General features: G+C 45.1%; 1 protein-coding gene across 1 annotated transcript in view; it reads left to right on the top strand.

The window, feature by feature from the left end:
* Nucleotides 1-2,138: 2,138 nt before the first annotated feature.
* FASN (fatty acid synthase) overlaps nucleotides 2,139-14,201 on the top strand; it is a 39,457-nt gene continuing 27,394 nt past the window's right edge. The window contains exons 1-8 of the mRNA XM_051635205.1: nucleotides 2,139-2,303; nucleotides 7,926-8,072; nucleotides 8,887-9,039; nucleotides 10,343-10,516; nucleotides 11,560-11,760; nucleotides 12,186-12,308; nucleotides 12,957-13,072; nucleotides 13,328-13,462. Of these exons, the coding sequence (XP_051491165.1) occupies nucleotides 7,946-8,072; nucleotides 8,887-9,039; nucleotides 10,343-10,516; nucleotides 11,560-11,760; nucleotides 12,186-12,308; nucleotides 12,957-13,072; nucleotides 13,328-13,462 (1,029 nt within the window). The 5' untranslated portion in view covers nucleotides 2,139-2,303; nucleotides 7,926-7,945. The remainder of the gene's footprint in view (nucleotides 2,304-7,925; nucleotides 8,073-8,886; nucleotides 9,040-10,342; nucleotides 10,517-11,559; nucleotides 11,761-12,185; nucleotides 12,309-12,956; nucleotides 13,073-13,327; nucleotides 13,463-14,201) is intronic.

The following is a 14,201-nucleotide window of genomic DNA, read 5'->3' as shown; positions in this document are numbered from 1 at the left end:
GTCACACCAGTTACAGTTCTCACTGGTTATTTTTAGGACATAATGAGTAAATTCCAAAGTTTTTAACAGCTGTAGATTATCCTGAAAAATAATTTTAGAATTTCCAATTTCATGTTTAATATTGAACTGTGTATATTACAGTGTTTCAGTGCTATGGGATTCTGTTCATTTGCAGGAGTTATAATTAGTAACATTTTCTAAGCTCAGATGCAGTGTTATAAAGATTATGGAAGGAACTGCTGTTTTTCTAAGGGCACCCTGCTTTTATGCCATTACTCTTCACTCCTTACATCAAAGATACAAGGGCATGGGCTGCAGGCTTCAGAAATGCTTTTATGTAGGTTTCTTTACAGGTATTTTGGGGGGGGTGTTTGTTTGAGGGGTTTGGTAGGGTTTTTTTGTGGTTGGTTGGTCCATTCCCTTCCCCAGTATGTCACATGGCATGCCTGGTCATACAGACCTTTTGCCAGAAATGCAACTTTAATTTATTCAGTTTCCTTGAGAATCAGGTTTCCTTAAGGCAACTGTAGGTAAGGGAAGATGATAGCTCTTGTTTAATTTTGGTCTACTTGTGATAGAAAAAAAAGTAGTTCAATTGTACATTTGTTTCAGAGTATCTATAAAAATATAGCATGTAAGTGTGCTGAAAACTAAAAGTTATGACATTAATATATTGCTTGGATCCTGTGTGGGGAGGTTGTGCTAAGTGTGTACTAAATACAGGGGGAAAATTCTCATGTATTTCTCTCATGACCAAAATATTTAACAAATTGAGATTGATTCTTAAAAGCAAATGCCAATGAGTGGTGACAGGGTAGTACTGTGGATGTTGTTGAATTGTACAAGGAAAGGACAGCCCATAGAAAAGAGAATTCCAGCTGATCAGAGAGTACTGAAAAGGTAAAGCAGCCAATTGCTATTTTTTCTTATTATCCAAGGGTTAAGAAACTACTATAGTACTGAGGAATATATGGATAAAAGCAAAAGCTCCACCCAGAGGTCACAACCGTGCGGTTTTGCACAGGAGCTCTGGCAGTGAAAATCCTAATGGAAACGTGACCTCTGACCTCGGCGTTTTCTGCCACGATCGAGAGCCCGCGGGGGCTTTTGTACATCCCGGCGCTCAGGCCCACGGCCGCCATCAGAAAGGCAGGATGGCCTTTTGTTGTGTCGGGGCAGCCGTCGTAGGTAATACAGACCAAAATTCAAATTTGTTTGTTACTGAAGCACTGTGAGCTTCAGAGGAAGCGGATGAAAGGTGCCTGCACGCAGCGCGAGCTGCCCCCGGCCGCCCCAGGCAGGGTGGGCGCAGAGCGGGGAGCGAGCCCGGCGCCCGCGGGAGCACGGCGGCCCGCCCCGCCTCCGCAGCGCTCCGCGGCCGCAGCTCTCGGCGGCGGGCCGGGCACGGGGCAGCGCATCCCCGGCCGGCGTGCGCGCTGCCCTCTGGTAACCCCGGGACCGCGCTCCGCCGGGGTGAACGACCGAGCCGCCGGATCGCGGCGCGTGCTGCGCGGCCCGGCCGGCCCCTCCGCCGTCACCCCCTCGCCTTATCGCCTAGCAACGCCCCACGGGCCCGCGATTGGCCGGGCCGCGCCCCCGCCCACACGCTCCCGCCTCCGGATTGGGTGCTGGCCCAGAACTGCGCGTGCAGCCCGAGCCCTGCGCTTTGTGCGTCGCGGGCGCGCGCGGGTGCTCCGCAGTCCGGCTCGCCCTGGTCCCGCGCGCAGCGAGCGCTCGCCTGTGTCGCCGAGCCCTGGCGCGGCAGAACCCCCGTGTGCACACCCGCGGGCAGGTGGGAGAGGGACACGGAGAGGCCCGCGGTGGGTCAACGCTGCCCCCGGCCAGGCCGGCCCGCAGCCAGGCTCTCCCCAGCAGCGCCCGGCCTTCCACGGCCTCCAGTACGGGGCGGGGCGCAAGAGTTTGGCTCGGTGCCGCGGGAGCTCGGGCCCGCCTGGGCCCGCCCCGCCCTGGCCACGGCCCCCTCCTCCCGTGGAGCGGCTCCGGCGGGCAGGGGCTGGCATCACCCCGGGGCCGGCTCGGGGCGGCCCTGCCCCGGCTCTCATTGGACTGCGGCGAGGAGTAAATTGTCAGCCCATGTGGCGTGGCCGCCGGAGGTGGCGGCTGCTTAAATAGCGGTGGGTGCTAGAGGGAGTCAGTGAGGAGAGCGCGGAGCATCGCCCGTGCGCAGCTCGGCACCGGCCGCCGCAGCGCCCGAGTCCACTCGCAGCTCCCGTCCCGCCGCAGTCCGATCCGGCGCTGAGCTGACGCCAGTCATCCCGGGACGAAACCTACCGTCCCAGCAGGTACCGGCGGGGCCGCAGATGCGGCGCGGCTGGGAGAGCAGCAGCCCCGGCTCCCGCCTCCGCGGGCTGCTGCGTCGGGGAGAGTCCATCTTGCTCTGTGCGCCGTGCGGGCTGTGCCCGCGCTTCTCTGCGCGGGTGGTGGGGTCCGCAGGCCCGGCCAGAAGCTTCTGCGCCCTGGTCGCCGCGCCCTCTTGCCGCGGTCTCCGGGGCCGTGTCAAGGAGAGTTACCGTCAGCTCGACGGCTGGTTCCTGAGCCGCAGCCTCGCGCTTCGCCCGCCCGGCGAGGCGGCGCGGAGGGAGGCTGAGTGGCTGCATTGTGGTACTGGCGCTCGGCCATCTTGGGGCGGGCGGGGACCGCGCCGCCGCGACCCCTCGCCGCTGGGCCGGACGGGCTCGGGGGATGTGGCCAGGAGCACCGCTGCCTGCGGCAGGAGCCTTCCTGCATGTCCCCCGAGCTCCGGAGCGGCCGCAGGGCTCCGCGGGGGCCGCCCAGAGCCGAGCCGGCAGCGCCCGCCGAGAGGCTGCGCGGCCTGCGCGGCCCCCGGTGCCGCTCGGCGCGGAGCAGCGGGTGTCTCGGGCGGGCGCCGGGCTGAACGGGCTGCCCGGTCCTGGCGGCTGGACGCGCTGCGTTGTCCCGCGGTGCCATGGGTGGGCGTGAAAGCACCAGCGTGGCAGACCAAGGGAGCCCATACGGGAGGCGTTCGCTATTGCGAAAGGTGACTTGTCAATATGTACTGCGAAACCATTTCACAAAAGGTGTCACATATACTGCTAAACTTTTATTTTCTCCTTCGATATAATCTAACTGCTCGCATGAAATAGCCCATTGATCGTGCATCAGTCTGGATTTGTTGGTGTGATTCTGTCAGGAATGTGATGTTCATCACTCCACGTTCTTTCCCTGACATGGAGGCCTTCGAGATACTGAATGCCTATTTTCATAGCTAAAAGCTTTATTTGGATGCTTTTTTAAGCAAAACAGGCCGTGTTAAAGCTGTGTATGTTAACTTGCTCCATCAGAGAGCAGTGTTGGGGGCTTTGAAGCATGTCTTGCCTTAGAAAAACAAAAGGGAGGAAAAGCCTCAAGCCACATGAGCAAAGGGTTCACCTTTTCCTGTAACCTTTATGCTTCTTGAAACAAACTGAAAATAGTAGCACATCGTAAAAAGTTGCATTTTGTGGATGAATTCAGAAGATGAAGACCCTATGTGGATGGCAGTTATGAACAGATATTTTACAAACCTGACAGAGTGGTACTGGGCACTTAAATTTTTGTGCAAATCAGTTCTCGCCATTTGGGAATTAACAGTCATGTTGATTCCATAAGCAAAATCTAGCCTACTTTTCTCAAATTACATCTCTGAACCAGGTTGTGTTTCCTGCTAGGTAGTGTATTTTAAATATGAAAACACTACAGCTTTTTGTCTTGTGATGAGTGGGAGAAATCCAGCTTTGAAACAGAAAGAGTTAAAAGGTTTTTGTTAAATCAGAGCTGTAGCACACAGGTTGATGCCAAATGCCTTAAAAAAAAAAAAAAAAAAAAGGCAGCAGCCTGTGTTTGCCTCTGTTTTGTAAAGGGTTTTTTGGAGGCAGGCATAACTCTTTACAAGTTAAGTTCCTATGTGATGACAGTTGTAATTACAAATTTTAGAAATTATAATCAGAAATTAGAAAACCTGCATTATGAAGTAGTCATACATAAAAATAACTAAGAAAGCAATCCTTTTGCCAGTATCTGTATTGAAGGAAGCTATGAAGGAGTCATGTGTGTTTCATTTTACAGAAATGGGAGTTCCAAAACAAAATTTGGACTGCCTAGAAACAGTAACAGAGTTGACTTTAAGGATTCTGTCTGAACGTGATAACAACCATCAAAATAACAGTGAAATAAGTATTGTGCTCCTGTCTAGGAAAGAGAACTGTGCATCAGGCAAAACAAGATTTGGGTTTTATTTTTTGCTTCCCTGCAGCTTCTTCTTTCTTCCCTCCTTTCCTCAATGAACCTTAGGTGGACATAGTTACAGCAGAATAAGAAAAGTATTGTCTTTGATGGTTGACAAATCAGGTATGAGTGAGAGAAGAAATGAAATTTTACCTTCACTTTTTTATTTATCTTGTCTTTCTTTCCCCCTCTAAAATCGTACAATCTTAATGCACACAGAGATATTTTTGTAGGGAAACAGTAGATAAAATAATTATAAAAAGAAAAAAAAGTTGTGTGGCTGCTGGGCATGGTGGAAAATTATGATTAATACTTGTTGTCTTGATTAATTTTTTGTGCTGGATTAGTGAGGTACTGAAAAATGCAGTGGAGAACAGTATTTCAACTTAATTGTAAGTTTGATAACAGCATTAAGCTAACATGATACCAGTAGGTATTCAATGCATAGAGAACAAGGTTAAGAAGATATAACATGATTGGAGAAAGGAACTGGCATTAATAAACAAACCTACCTTGTCAAATGGGTAATGTGGGAGGTAGATAACCAGAGCACAGGTATAAAGTGATGTAAGTTGTTACTAGTCAATAAATACCAGAAGGGGCTGTTAGTTATTACTGTTCATAAACTGAATGAGTCAGCAATGCAATATCATTGCCAAAAATATTGTGTAAATCCAGTGAGGTGGTAGTTTATGCTTAACTGAGTGATCTGTCAGGCTGATACATTTGGGATAGGGGTGTTTGCTTCTCATCATTCTCTCTTTGGTTAAAATACAAGCTGTCTGTGAAAAATTCATAGAATTAAATTCAAGCAATACTGTGGGGTAAACAAAGGAAAAAGGATGCTAGATGTCTGGTTGGATCCAGCAAAATAAAACCTTAAGAAATCAGAGAATCCTGTTTGTCCCTTTTGTCTCTTTTACCTGTTGCTTTTGATCACCTAGCTCATCAAATGTAGTAGGAACAATCTTTTCTGTATATTTGCTGTTGTCAAATTTCCTGTGAAACACTTACAGGAATAATTTTCTTTCTCAGTCTTTATGTCCTATACTTCAAAAATTGTCAATGCACTGTATATAGTCTAAAAATGCTCTACAGAAAAAAAGAGTCTGCTGCCTTATCTGTCAAGGAAGACCAAAGGTGTTAGCTGTAACACCTACTTTGTAATGGTTTAATTGGAGGTGACTTAGTATTCATTATTTTTCCCCTTCCCACTCTTGTTTTGCATAGCAGATGACCTTTACTGTCCGCTGCTAAATCTGTAAATTGCATCTTATCTTAGATGTAGGTATTTGAAGCTCTTTGTTGCAAGTCTAAACCTTTCAATATTTTTGTGTGTAGAAAGCCTTAAGCTGTGGCTCTTCTCACCCATTCACCCAGCTAAAATTAACTTCTTGGCTCTTGTTCTTCTACATTCTGATTACTGCAGCATCTTGTTATCCACCTTTGACACAGTCTTGCTCAACTACATTCATAATATGTTGGCAAAAACTGATTTGCTGATATATTCCATTACTTCACTGTCACAGAAAGACATCTTGTCAAGATTGGCCATACCTGAACAGAGTGTTTCTAATACTCTAGGGAAAGAGATGTGGGTCAGGAAGGAACAATTTCAGAAGTGATGTTTCAGTCCCCTGAAATACAAATTGTTTCTCTCCCTAGAGATCATAACCCAAAGAGCTGAGGCATAAAATTGAATTGTAATCACATGATCATCTTGTATTTCTCTCGTCTAGTGCTTTGACATGAGCTTTGTGCCCAAGATCTGTTATTTCTCTGCCCTTAGTGCAGAGCTGCTGCAGGTGGAGCTGTGGCCCTTGATTGGGTTTTCCTGGTACAGTAGAGAGGCCGATAGTAAAATCTCAGTAAGGACCTGGCTCATTTGGCCCCTGGTGTTTCTCCTTTTAAATGAACAAGCAGAGTGGAATGGAACTTCTGTTCTCTGCATGTTCAGCCTAAGACTGAAAAACACAAGATGTCCATTCGGGAACACTTCTGTTTCTGCTCCCAGAAGGAATGCACTGGATGAGGTAATCATCTCTTCTACTTCAGTGTTGCATGTTGAGTAGTTTCACAGTTACTCCAAGATCTGAATCAAGATAACTGCTGAAGGAAAGAAGGGTAGAAGATACTGAGCAGCCTCTTGAGCAGTGGTGGTGTGTTCTGGCTGGGCTACACCTCAGCTAGCCAGAGGGCTTCTTTCCTTCTGCTCAGCCCAACCTCTTGTCAGCTACAGGGAAGTATTGTCTGAGCAGTGTGTGGATGGAAGAGAGTTCTATTTCTTGATCAAAAGCATCCAGAACTCCTGAAAGACACTGCAAAACCATGTGTAAACTCAGTGTCCTGGGTTGAAGAAACAGCTGTGAAGTGCTCATCTGACAGTACCCGTTAGTGCTGTTCTGTGGGAAAGATCTTCAAGCACCAGCAGTTCTTAAGCAAAGTGCCTGCATGGGACTATGGAGCATAATCTGTGATGGATGTCACAGAACTTTGTCTTCCATAGCAAATCTAACCCCCAGAGTTATTAAGGCAGACTTTTAGCTTTTTAATACCCAGTTTTTCTTGTGGTTTTTACTTGTTAAAATCTCACACATTAACACAAAATAATATTTTGCCTCTACTTAACAGAAGGATTATCTAAGAAAGTACTGTGAGTTATTACTGCCTCTTTTGCTCTTCATGCAACTACACATATATATAAATATGTATATTAAAAAATAACCCCATATTTTCCCCCCTTCCATATATATATGGAGCTAGGTGATCTTAAGGTCTATTCCAACTCAAACCATTTACTGAATTGGTGTTTTGTTCTGTGTAGATGGCCTGCCATGCTGCATTGTGCAGCAAGATGCTCTCTTGTGGTGTTTGAGATTGGAGTCCTAAAATGCAAATTTCTTGTGACAACAGCTAAGGTTTATCATCCCATCTGGAACTTGAATCTGTTTGGCCAACTCTTATTTTAAGGCACCACTCTCAATCACATGTACTCAGTTCCCCATTCCCAGTTGTCTAAACGTGGCAGTGCAGGGTCCAGATGGGAAACACTGTACATGTAAAACGTATTTACTGTTTCAGGTATTTAAAGTTATGCTAAATTGTGTGATAATGTCTGTGCTTTTGTGGGGGTTTTCTCCTGTGTGTGTTGGGATTTTTTTGTTTGGTTGGTTTTGTGGTGGTTTGTTGGGTTTTTTCCCCCCTCAACAAACTTTCTGATTATTGATTCTTAAGTTAGTATTTAACTTTGGAATGACTGTAGAACTTGTTTTGCTACCTGTTAGGTTTGCCTTTTAATTATGTATTTTACTATATGCATTTCATAATTTCTCCACCCGCCTCTGCTCCAGCATGTTAATCTTTCTTCTCTGCTGACTTCACGGAGGCTCTGCATTTGGTGGAGCTAGACCTGTTCATTTTCTAGTTGTCATGTAGAAACTAGTGGTTCTCGGAGCCCAACACTCCTTCAGGATTATTTTTTTCATCCTCATTGTCCCCATGGTCTTATGGTCTGTTTGATTAGTTGGGATGTCTTATTTTAGCAGACACTCCATGGGCTGTTTCTGAGTGGGTGTTTCTCCTGCAAGTATGCTTGTTTGTCACAACATGTCAGGAAGAGATGAGTATACTCTCCTTCTCTATGCGAAATCTTACTAATCTTACTGCTTTGTGGATCTCAGCAACAGGGAGAAATTAAGAAATGGAGGACGTGGTGATTGCAGGCATAGCAGGAAAGCTGCCAGAATCGGAGAACTTGGAAGAATTTTGGGAGAACCTGCTTAATGGAGTTGATATGGTCACAGAAGATGATCGGAGGTGGAAACCAGGTCAGTGCTTATTGTCTCTCCTTTTGGAGCCATGAGTTCTGAATGTTTCAAAGGAATTAGCCTATAAAAGGAAAGGATTTATCAGATGCAAAACGCTGCCAGAACTTCTGGATTCACTTCTGATATATCATCAAGAAACTCAGGAACAGAACACTTTTATTAAGGTCTCATGCAATCAATTTTATAGTGTCCTGCCCCATGCAGTAGTAGCTTATAAATAATATGTAGCTTACTTCCAGATTAAGTAACACTCTTGACAGATCAGCTAGGCAGCATGAATGCTCTACCTGCTATGGATAGCTGTGGTGGTCATTTTTCTAGGTTCAGGAGTAGTACAGGGACTCCAGTCCTGTGATTTTGTTTTTTTTACAATGTTCATTTCTCTCTGTCTTTTTGAAGTGTTTGGCACAAGTCTATCCAATCCAAGCCAGTGATTTACAGAAGTGAGAAGTAGCTTTTATTTTCCTTCTGACTGGTAACTTCTGACTGGAACTGCTGATTTAGACTCCATTTATGTGCTTGGTACAACTTGCCAAAGCAAAAATGCTTAAATGAGATAGATGTCTTTTGCTGCCATATCCAGGAGAGTCTTAAAAATTACAGCTGTTTTTGTTAATGCAGTGTGTCCATTTCCAAATAAGATTCAGAGAGATGGGTAGGTAGATACTCATGCAGCACTCTGGGTACTGCATCAGAGAAGTGAGGCTTTAGGTGTAGTTGAGAATCAGCTGTGGTCAGTCTGTACTTTGTCTCAGCTGGTAGCTGCCTCAAAACTGATGTATTCTGTACCTTAATGTTGAATATTTCTTTTCAGGAATGTATGGACTGCCCAAGAGAAATGGAAAGCTCAAGGACATAAGCAAATTTGATGCATCCTTTTTTGGGGTCCACCCCAAACAGGCTCATACAATGGACCCTCAACTTCGCATGCTGTTGGAAGTTTCTTATGAAGCTGTTTTGGATGCAGGTAAGCAGCTAAATTACTGAAGGGAGCTGCAGTCTGCAGTCTGTTGCTTTTGTGCAGCAGGTGCAGACAGGTACCTGTGTGATGAGATCTCTTAACATCACCTTAAGAGACCAAAAAACTGGTACTGGGGTTAGAACAAAGCAGTTTTCTCTGGAACTCAAACTAGGAAATGCTGGCTGGCTGCTGGCAAATCTCTGCCTGTGTTACATGGTACAACCAGTATGGCAGAAACACTTGAACAAGCAACAAGAGCTTTTGTATGTTCTGCTCTACTCTAATATTCCATAATAAATCCCTTTTTTAAAAGTGTATTTGTAGGAAAGGAAGATGACTTAGATTGTAGCAAAAATATGACTTAGAATTCTCATCCATGGTCTGAAAGAATGGCAGATGGCCTGATGTTTTCCTGTCTGTTGGCCAGGTTCATGGAAAACTTGTAGCATTTTATTTCTTTCTGTAGGTTTGCCTCGGAAGTGTGCTTTCAGAAATAGGAGCCTCTTCCCTTCATCACTGCCAGTCTTGAGCTTTTGAGTTAGTTACCCACAGAGTCAAAGAGTTTATTCTTCATATTAATCAGCTTCATACCAGAACATAAGAAGCACATGGGAAAAAGTTGGAACCATCTTGCTGGTACTGACTTAATAACACTTGCTTCTCTGTTGATGAGCCTTAGTTTGGAGGCTTGAATATTCTGCTTGTCTCTAGGACTCCTGAAGCACAGAGAAGAAATGGCAAAAGTTTGTTTCAAGTTGAACTTGCTATGTGGTTTTTAAGAGCAGAGTTGTTTCTTGTTCTGGTAATTGAGAATGTTCCTTTCTGTCCTGTACTTCATATCTGGGCTTTGGATGTGGCTAGAAACAGATACCCCCTGTGCTTACATGACATTCCAAGTGCTGTGATTCTTGTTCTGGCTTGAACCAGGACAGAGTAAATTTTCGTTAGTAATTTTACTCCCCTTTGGTCTGCTCCTTTTCTCTGTGCTGGAAGTCAGCTGTTAGTGTAGCTGATAATAATTTGTGTCTTTTATAGTCCATACCATTTTTTTTTTACACAAGACTCCAGCAACACCTAGCTAAGCTGAAAAGCTCTCTGGTTGCAGTATGTTCTGGCCAAAAGCCAATACCAAAATTCTGGTGGACTCTGCAGTAAGACTTGTAAGGTCTGCAGATAAAAGGTAGCTCTAGGTAAGGGAAGAAGGCAGCAGGCCTGCCAGAAAGGGACAGTAGGCATGACCTGGTGCCAGTGGACCCAATATCTTGCCGTAGGTTTGTCTGCTGTAATCTACCTTCCAATATCCCCATAGGTATTAATCCAGCCACGCTCCGTGGCACAGACACAGGTGTATGGATTGGTGCCAGTGGGTCAGAAGCTGCTGAAGCCCTTAGCCAAGATCCAGAAGAGCTGGTGGGATACAGTATGACTGGCTGCCAGCGTGGCATGTTTGCCAACAGGATTTCCTACTTTTTAGACTTAACAGGTAAGTGCCCCCAGACCTGTCAAAGCTGTTCAGCAGTTGAAATTTGAGCATGATTGTACCACAGTTCCTGTAGGGGAGTGGGATGCATATGATGACATAGACCCCTTTTGGGAAGAGAAAGTAGCATGCAGCTATTATAAGGAAGCATATGGGAAGCAGAAAATGTAAGTGTGTGATAAGGGTCACTGTAAGGCTTTAAGTCAGTTGCTGCTGCTGGGTGTAGCTGGCATTCATCCGAAAGGTGATGGTGTCAGGAGGCCTTCATAAAGAGACCTAGGTTCTTCCCAGCCTCTAGACTGCTCTTTGGTATAAAGTTATGTAGAAATTGGCTAGCCCAGAAACAAACTAACTGGAACAGATTACTCTTTTTGAGTAAAGTGAAAGACATGGGGGAGCCATGAAAGTTATGTGGTTGAAGGCGTAGACATGACTTGAGCTGCGAGTGGCATTGAAGAGAGTGGAGGGTTTGCAATTGCAAAGAGCAGCAGAGAACAGATTTTGGAATGGGTTGCACAGGGAGGTGGTGGAGGCACCTTCCCTGGAGGTGTTCAAAAAATGTGTGGACATGTTTCAGGAGATAATTTAGTGGTTACTGGTTGTAGGGCAGATGATTGGACTTCATGATCTTGAAGGTCCTTTCCAACCTGATGATTCTATGATTCTAATGTCAAAGGCAGCATCAAGGAGGAATTTTTATTAGTCAGAATGGGGAAGTAAATGAGATATGCTTGTGAAGCTACAGTATGTCTTCGATGGAGACAGAATTTTTTTAAATACCCTTAAATCCAAACTGTTGGCAAGTTTTTTTTTTCCACCTTTCTCATCCTTTGATACCTGGTAAGCAGGCAGAAGTGGTGATTCTTGTCTCTCATTGTATCAGACTCACCTGTTATATTCTGAAGCAACTGCTATTTACCAGTTTCTTGAATGTTTCTCTTGCGGTATCATCTTGCATTCTTTGGAGAGGAACTCTGGGAAATAAACAGTAAAAAACAGTGAAAACAGTGCTGCTTTCCCCCCCCCCCTTTTTTTTTTCTCCTAAGGACCAAGCATAACCATTGACACAGCCTGCTCCTCTAGTCTCATCGCTCTGGAGAATGCTTATAAGGCAATTCGTCATGAACAGTGCAGTGCAGCCCTAGTAGGAGGGGTCAATGTTTTGCTGAAACCCAACACTTCTGTGCAGTTCATGAAACTGGGTATGCTTAGTCCTGATGGTGCCTGCAAGGCTTTTGATGTTTCAGGTAAGGCATTAGTACAAAAGGTTGTCGTGGTATGAGAGGAACTTATTGTGGAGTCTGTGACCAGATATTCTTGCAATACAACAGCAAGCTGGCCTCCTGGTTGTCCCTAGGTTCATTGTTTTGGACATACCCTGGACCTGATCTATGTTGCATGCGCCATTGAACCTGGAAAACTTACCATGGGGACAAAATTGTATGGTTCATTTTTCAGCCACTGGGGAGAGGAAATAGCTGTCTCTTAATAGAAACTCTCTATCATCATTTTTTATCACTTTTTTTTTTTTTTTAAAGAAATTGATCTGTCCTACTGACAGAATGGTCTGTTGTAAGCAGTGGCTCAGGAATGATGTGATCTTGCTGCATGGTGTTCTGCCACTTTTTTCAAAGCAGCGCAGACTCAGTGACTCGTTCCTTTCTGCTCTTAGGAAATGGATATTGTCGCTCTGAAGCTGTTGTTGTTGTTCTCTTGACCAAGCGATCTATGGCCAAGCGGGTCTACGCCACGATAGTCAATGCTGGAAGCAACACTGATGGCTTTAAGGAGCAAGGTAGGCCTTGAGCCTCTACAGAGTGAGATACAGAACTGTTCAGTCTAGGGTCTTTGTCATTAAAAATGGGCTGTTGTGGGGTTCTTCAGGTGCGTGAAAGTTGTTTTTTTTTTAATAATTTTTTTTGCTTTTTCTATTTGGGCAATGCAAGTTTCTGGACCCTATTTTGTAAAGAAGTTGAAGGAGACAAGTGGTATTTTCTACCATACAAAGTAACAGACGTTCTGTTGCTAGTTTTGCCTTCCTCAGGACATCTCTGCAGTAACTTCTGCACTGATGGTAGAAATGTAGGTTGTATTATGACTGTAGGACTTTATCCCCACTGATGTCCCATTTCTCACACTCTCCATTTATGGAGACACTTAAGTTTCACATGTTCTGCTTGATCTAGGCATCTAGTATTCTGTTAATCAGTATCTTTTCCATACTAGTCTAACCCATTGCTTTATATCCATTTGTGGTTCCTCTGCTCTTCTTCCAAAGAGTCTGAGAGGCTTACTGTGTTTGGTGCTAAAGACATTCAGGATTTACACAAAAAAGTCTCTCTTTGCTTTTTTTGGACCTGGTAGTCCCAAGCAGTTGAAAAGATGCTAAAGTGAGAACAGGAAGCATCTGATATGAAGGAATTGATGGCAATTTTGGTCCTAGGTGTGACATTCCCATCTGGAGAGATGCAGCAGCAGTTGATCAGCTCTGTGTACAGAGAATGTGGTGTCAGTCCTGGAGAAGTGGAGTATATTGAAGCTCATGGGACAGGCACCAAGGTCAGCATTGACCCCCTTGGGTCTGGAGTGTTTTCTTCTACCTTATTTTCTTCCCTTGCATCACTTGCCACACTTCTCCATCAAATTATTCTATCTTCCCAAATGAACTATATTTCTCCCTTCTACCGGTTACTAGAATTTGTGCTGGTTCACCACTTTTGAATTTTCCCCAAACACCTTAATCTTTCAGATTTCTCTTTTGCAGTGTGTTTTGGAAGTGCTACCTAACAGCCATTCTGATTCTCTTCCTGCTAGGCTGGAGATCCACAGGAAGTAAATAGCATTGTAAATTTCTTCTGTAAATGTGAGAGAGAGCCACTGAAGATTGGATCAACAAAGTCAAACATGGGTCATCCAGAGCCTGCTTCTGGGCTTGCTGCATTAGCCAAGGTAACAGGTGGCTTGAGAATTAAAATTGGACGAGGGAGGAAAAGCACTGATGTGGGGGGTTTTTAATGTTTGTTTGTTGTAAGGAGAATTTCCACTCATCCAGGATTAGATGTTTACTGGTAATGAGAAGAACTTGGGTCATTCTCCTTAGTTATCTACTTCTTGCTTCACCTGCAAACACTTTTTAAAAGCTCAGGTTGCTGTTAGGCAGGCTGGACACATATGCCCGGGTGGCCTTCTGTTGTGTGCACACAAACTTTAGTTCCCCCTTCCTCCTGAATTCTACAGGAGCATGAGTCTGCTCATAATAGAGGCTTTGGAATCACTCTATTAATTATCCTTACACCAGGCCTTCCTACAGAACTCTACTGTAAGTCATCTGGGTTTGAGGGGTGTACAAGTAGAGGGATTTAAATGTTTGGAGTAGCTGCCAAAGACCAGACATAAGAGCCAGAGTGGGCTTTCAGTGCCAAAAGACTATCTGATCCTTCTGGCTGTTTGTCAGGGATTTATCTCTTCCTGTTCTCTCTTGTGTTGTCAAGCAGCCAGGTGAGTTCTTTGGGATGAGGCTACCAGCTTGAGTAACTGGTTGTCTTAGCAACCAGCCTACTGACTACTGCTGTAGGCAGACAGTTGCCTGTTGGGTCTGGCTTCTAAACAGCTTAGGAGAGAGGTAGCTAATGTTCACTTAATTGTAAGTAAGCCTATTACCAGCAGCCTTAGAGCCACGCAAATTGAG

Source organism: Apus apus, chromosome 17 (genome assembly GCF_020740795.1).
Source record: "Apus apus isolate bApuApu2 chromosome 17, bApuApu2.pri.cur, whole genome shotgun sequence".
In the NCBI taxonomy this organism is placed as follows: domain Eukaryota; kingdom Metazoa; phylum Chordata; class Aves; order Apodiformes; family Apodidae; genus Apus; species Apus apus.
This window is presented reverse-complemented; position numbering and strand designations above follow the sequence as displayed.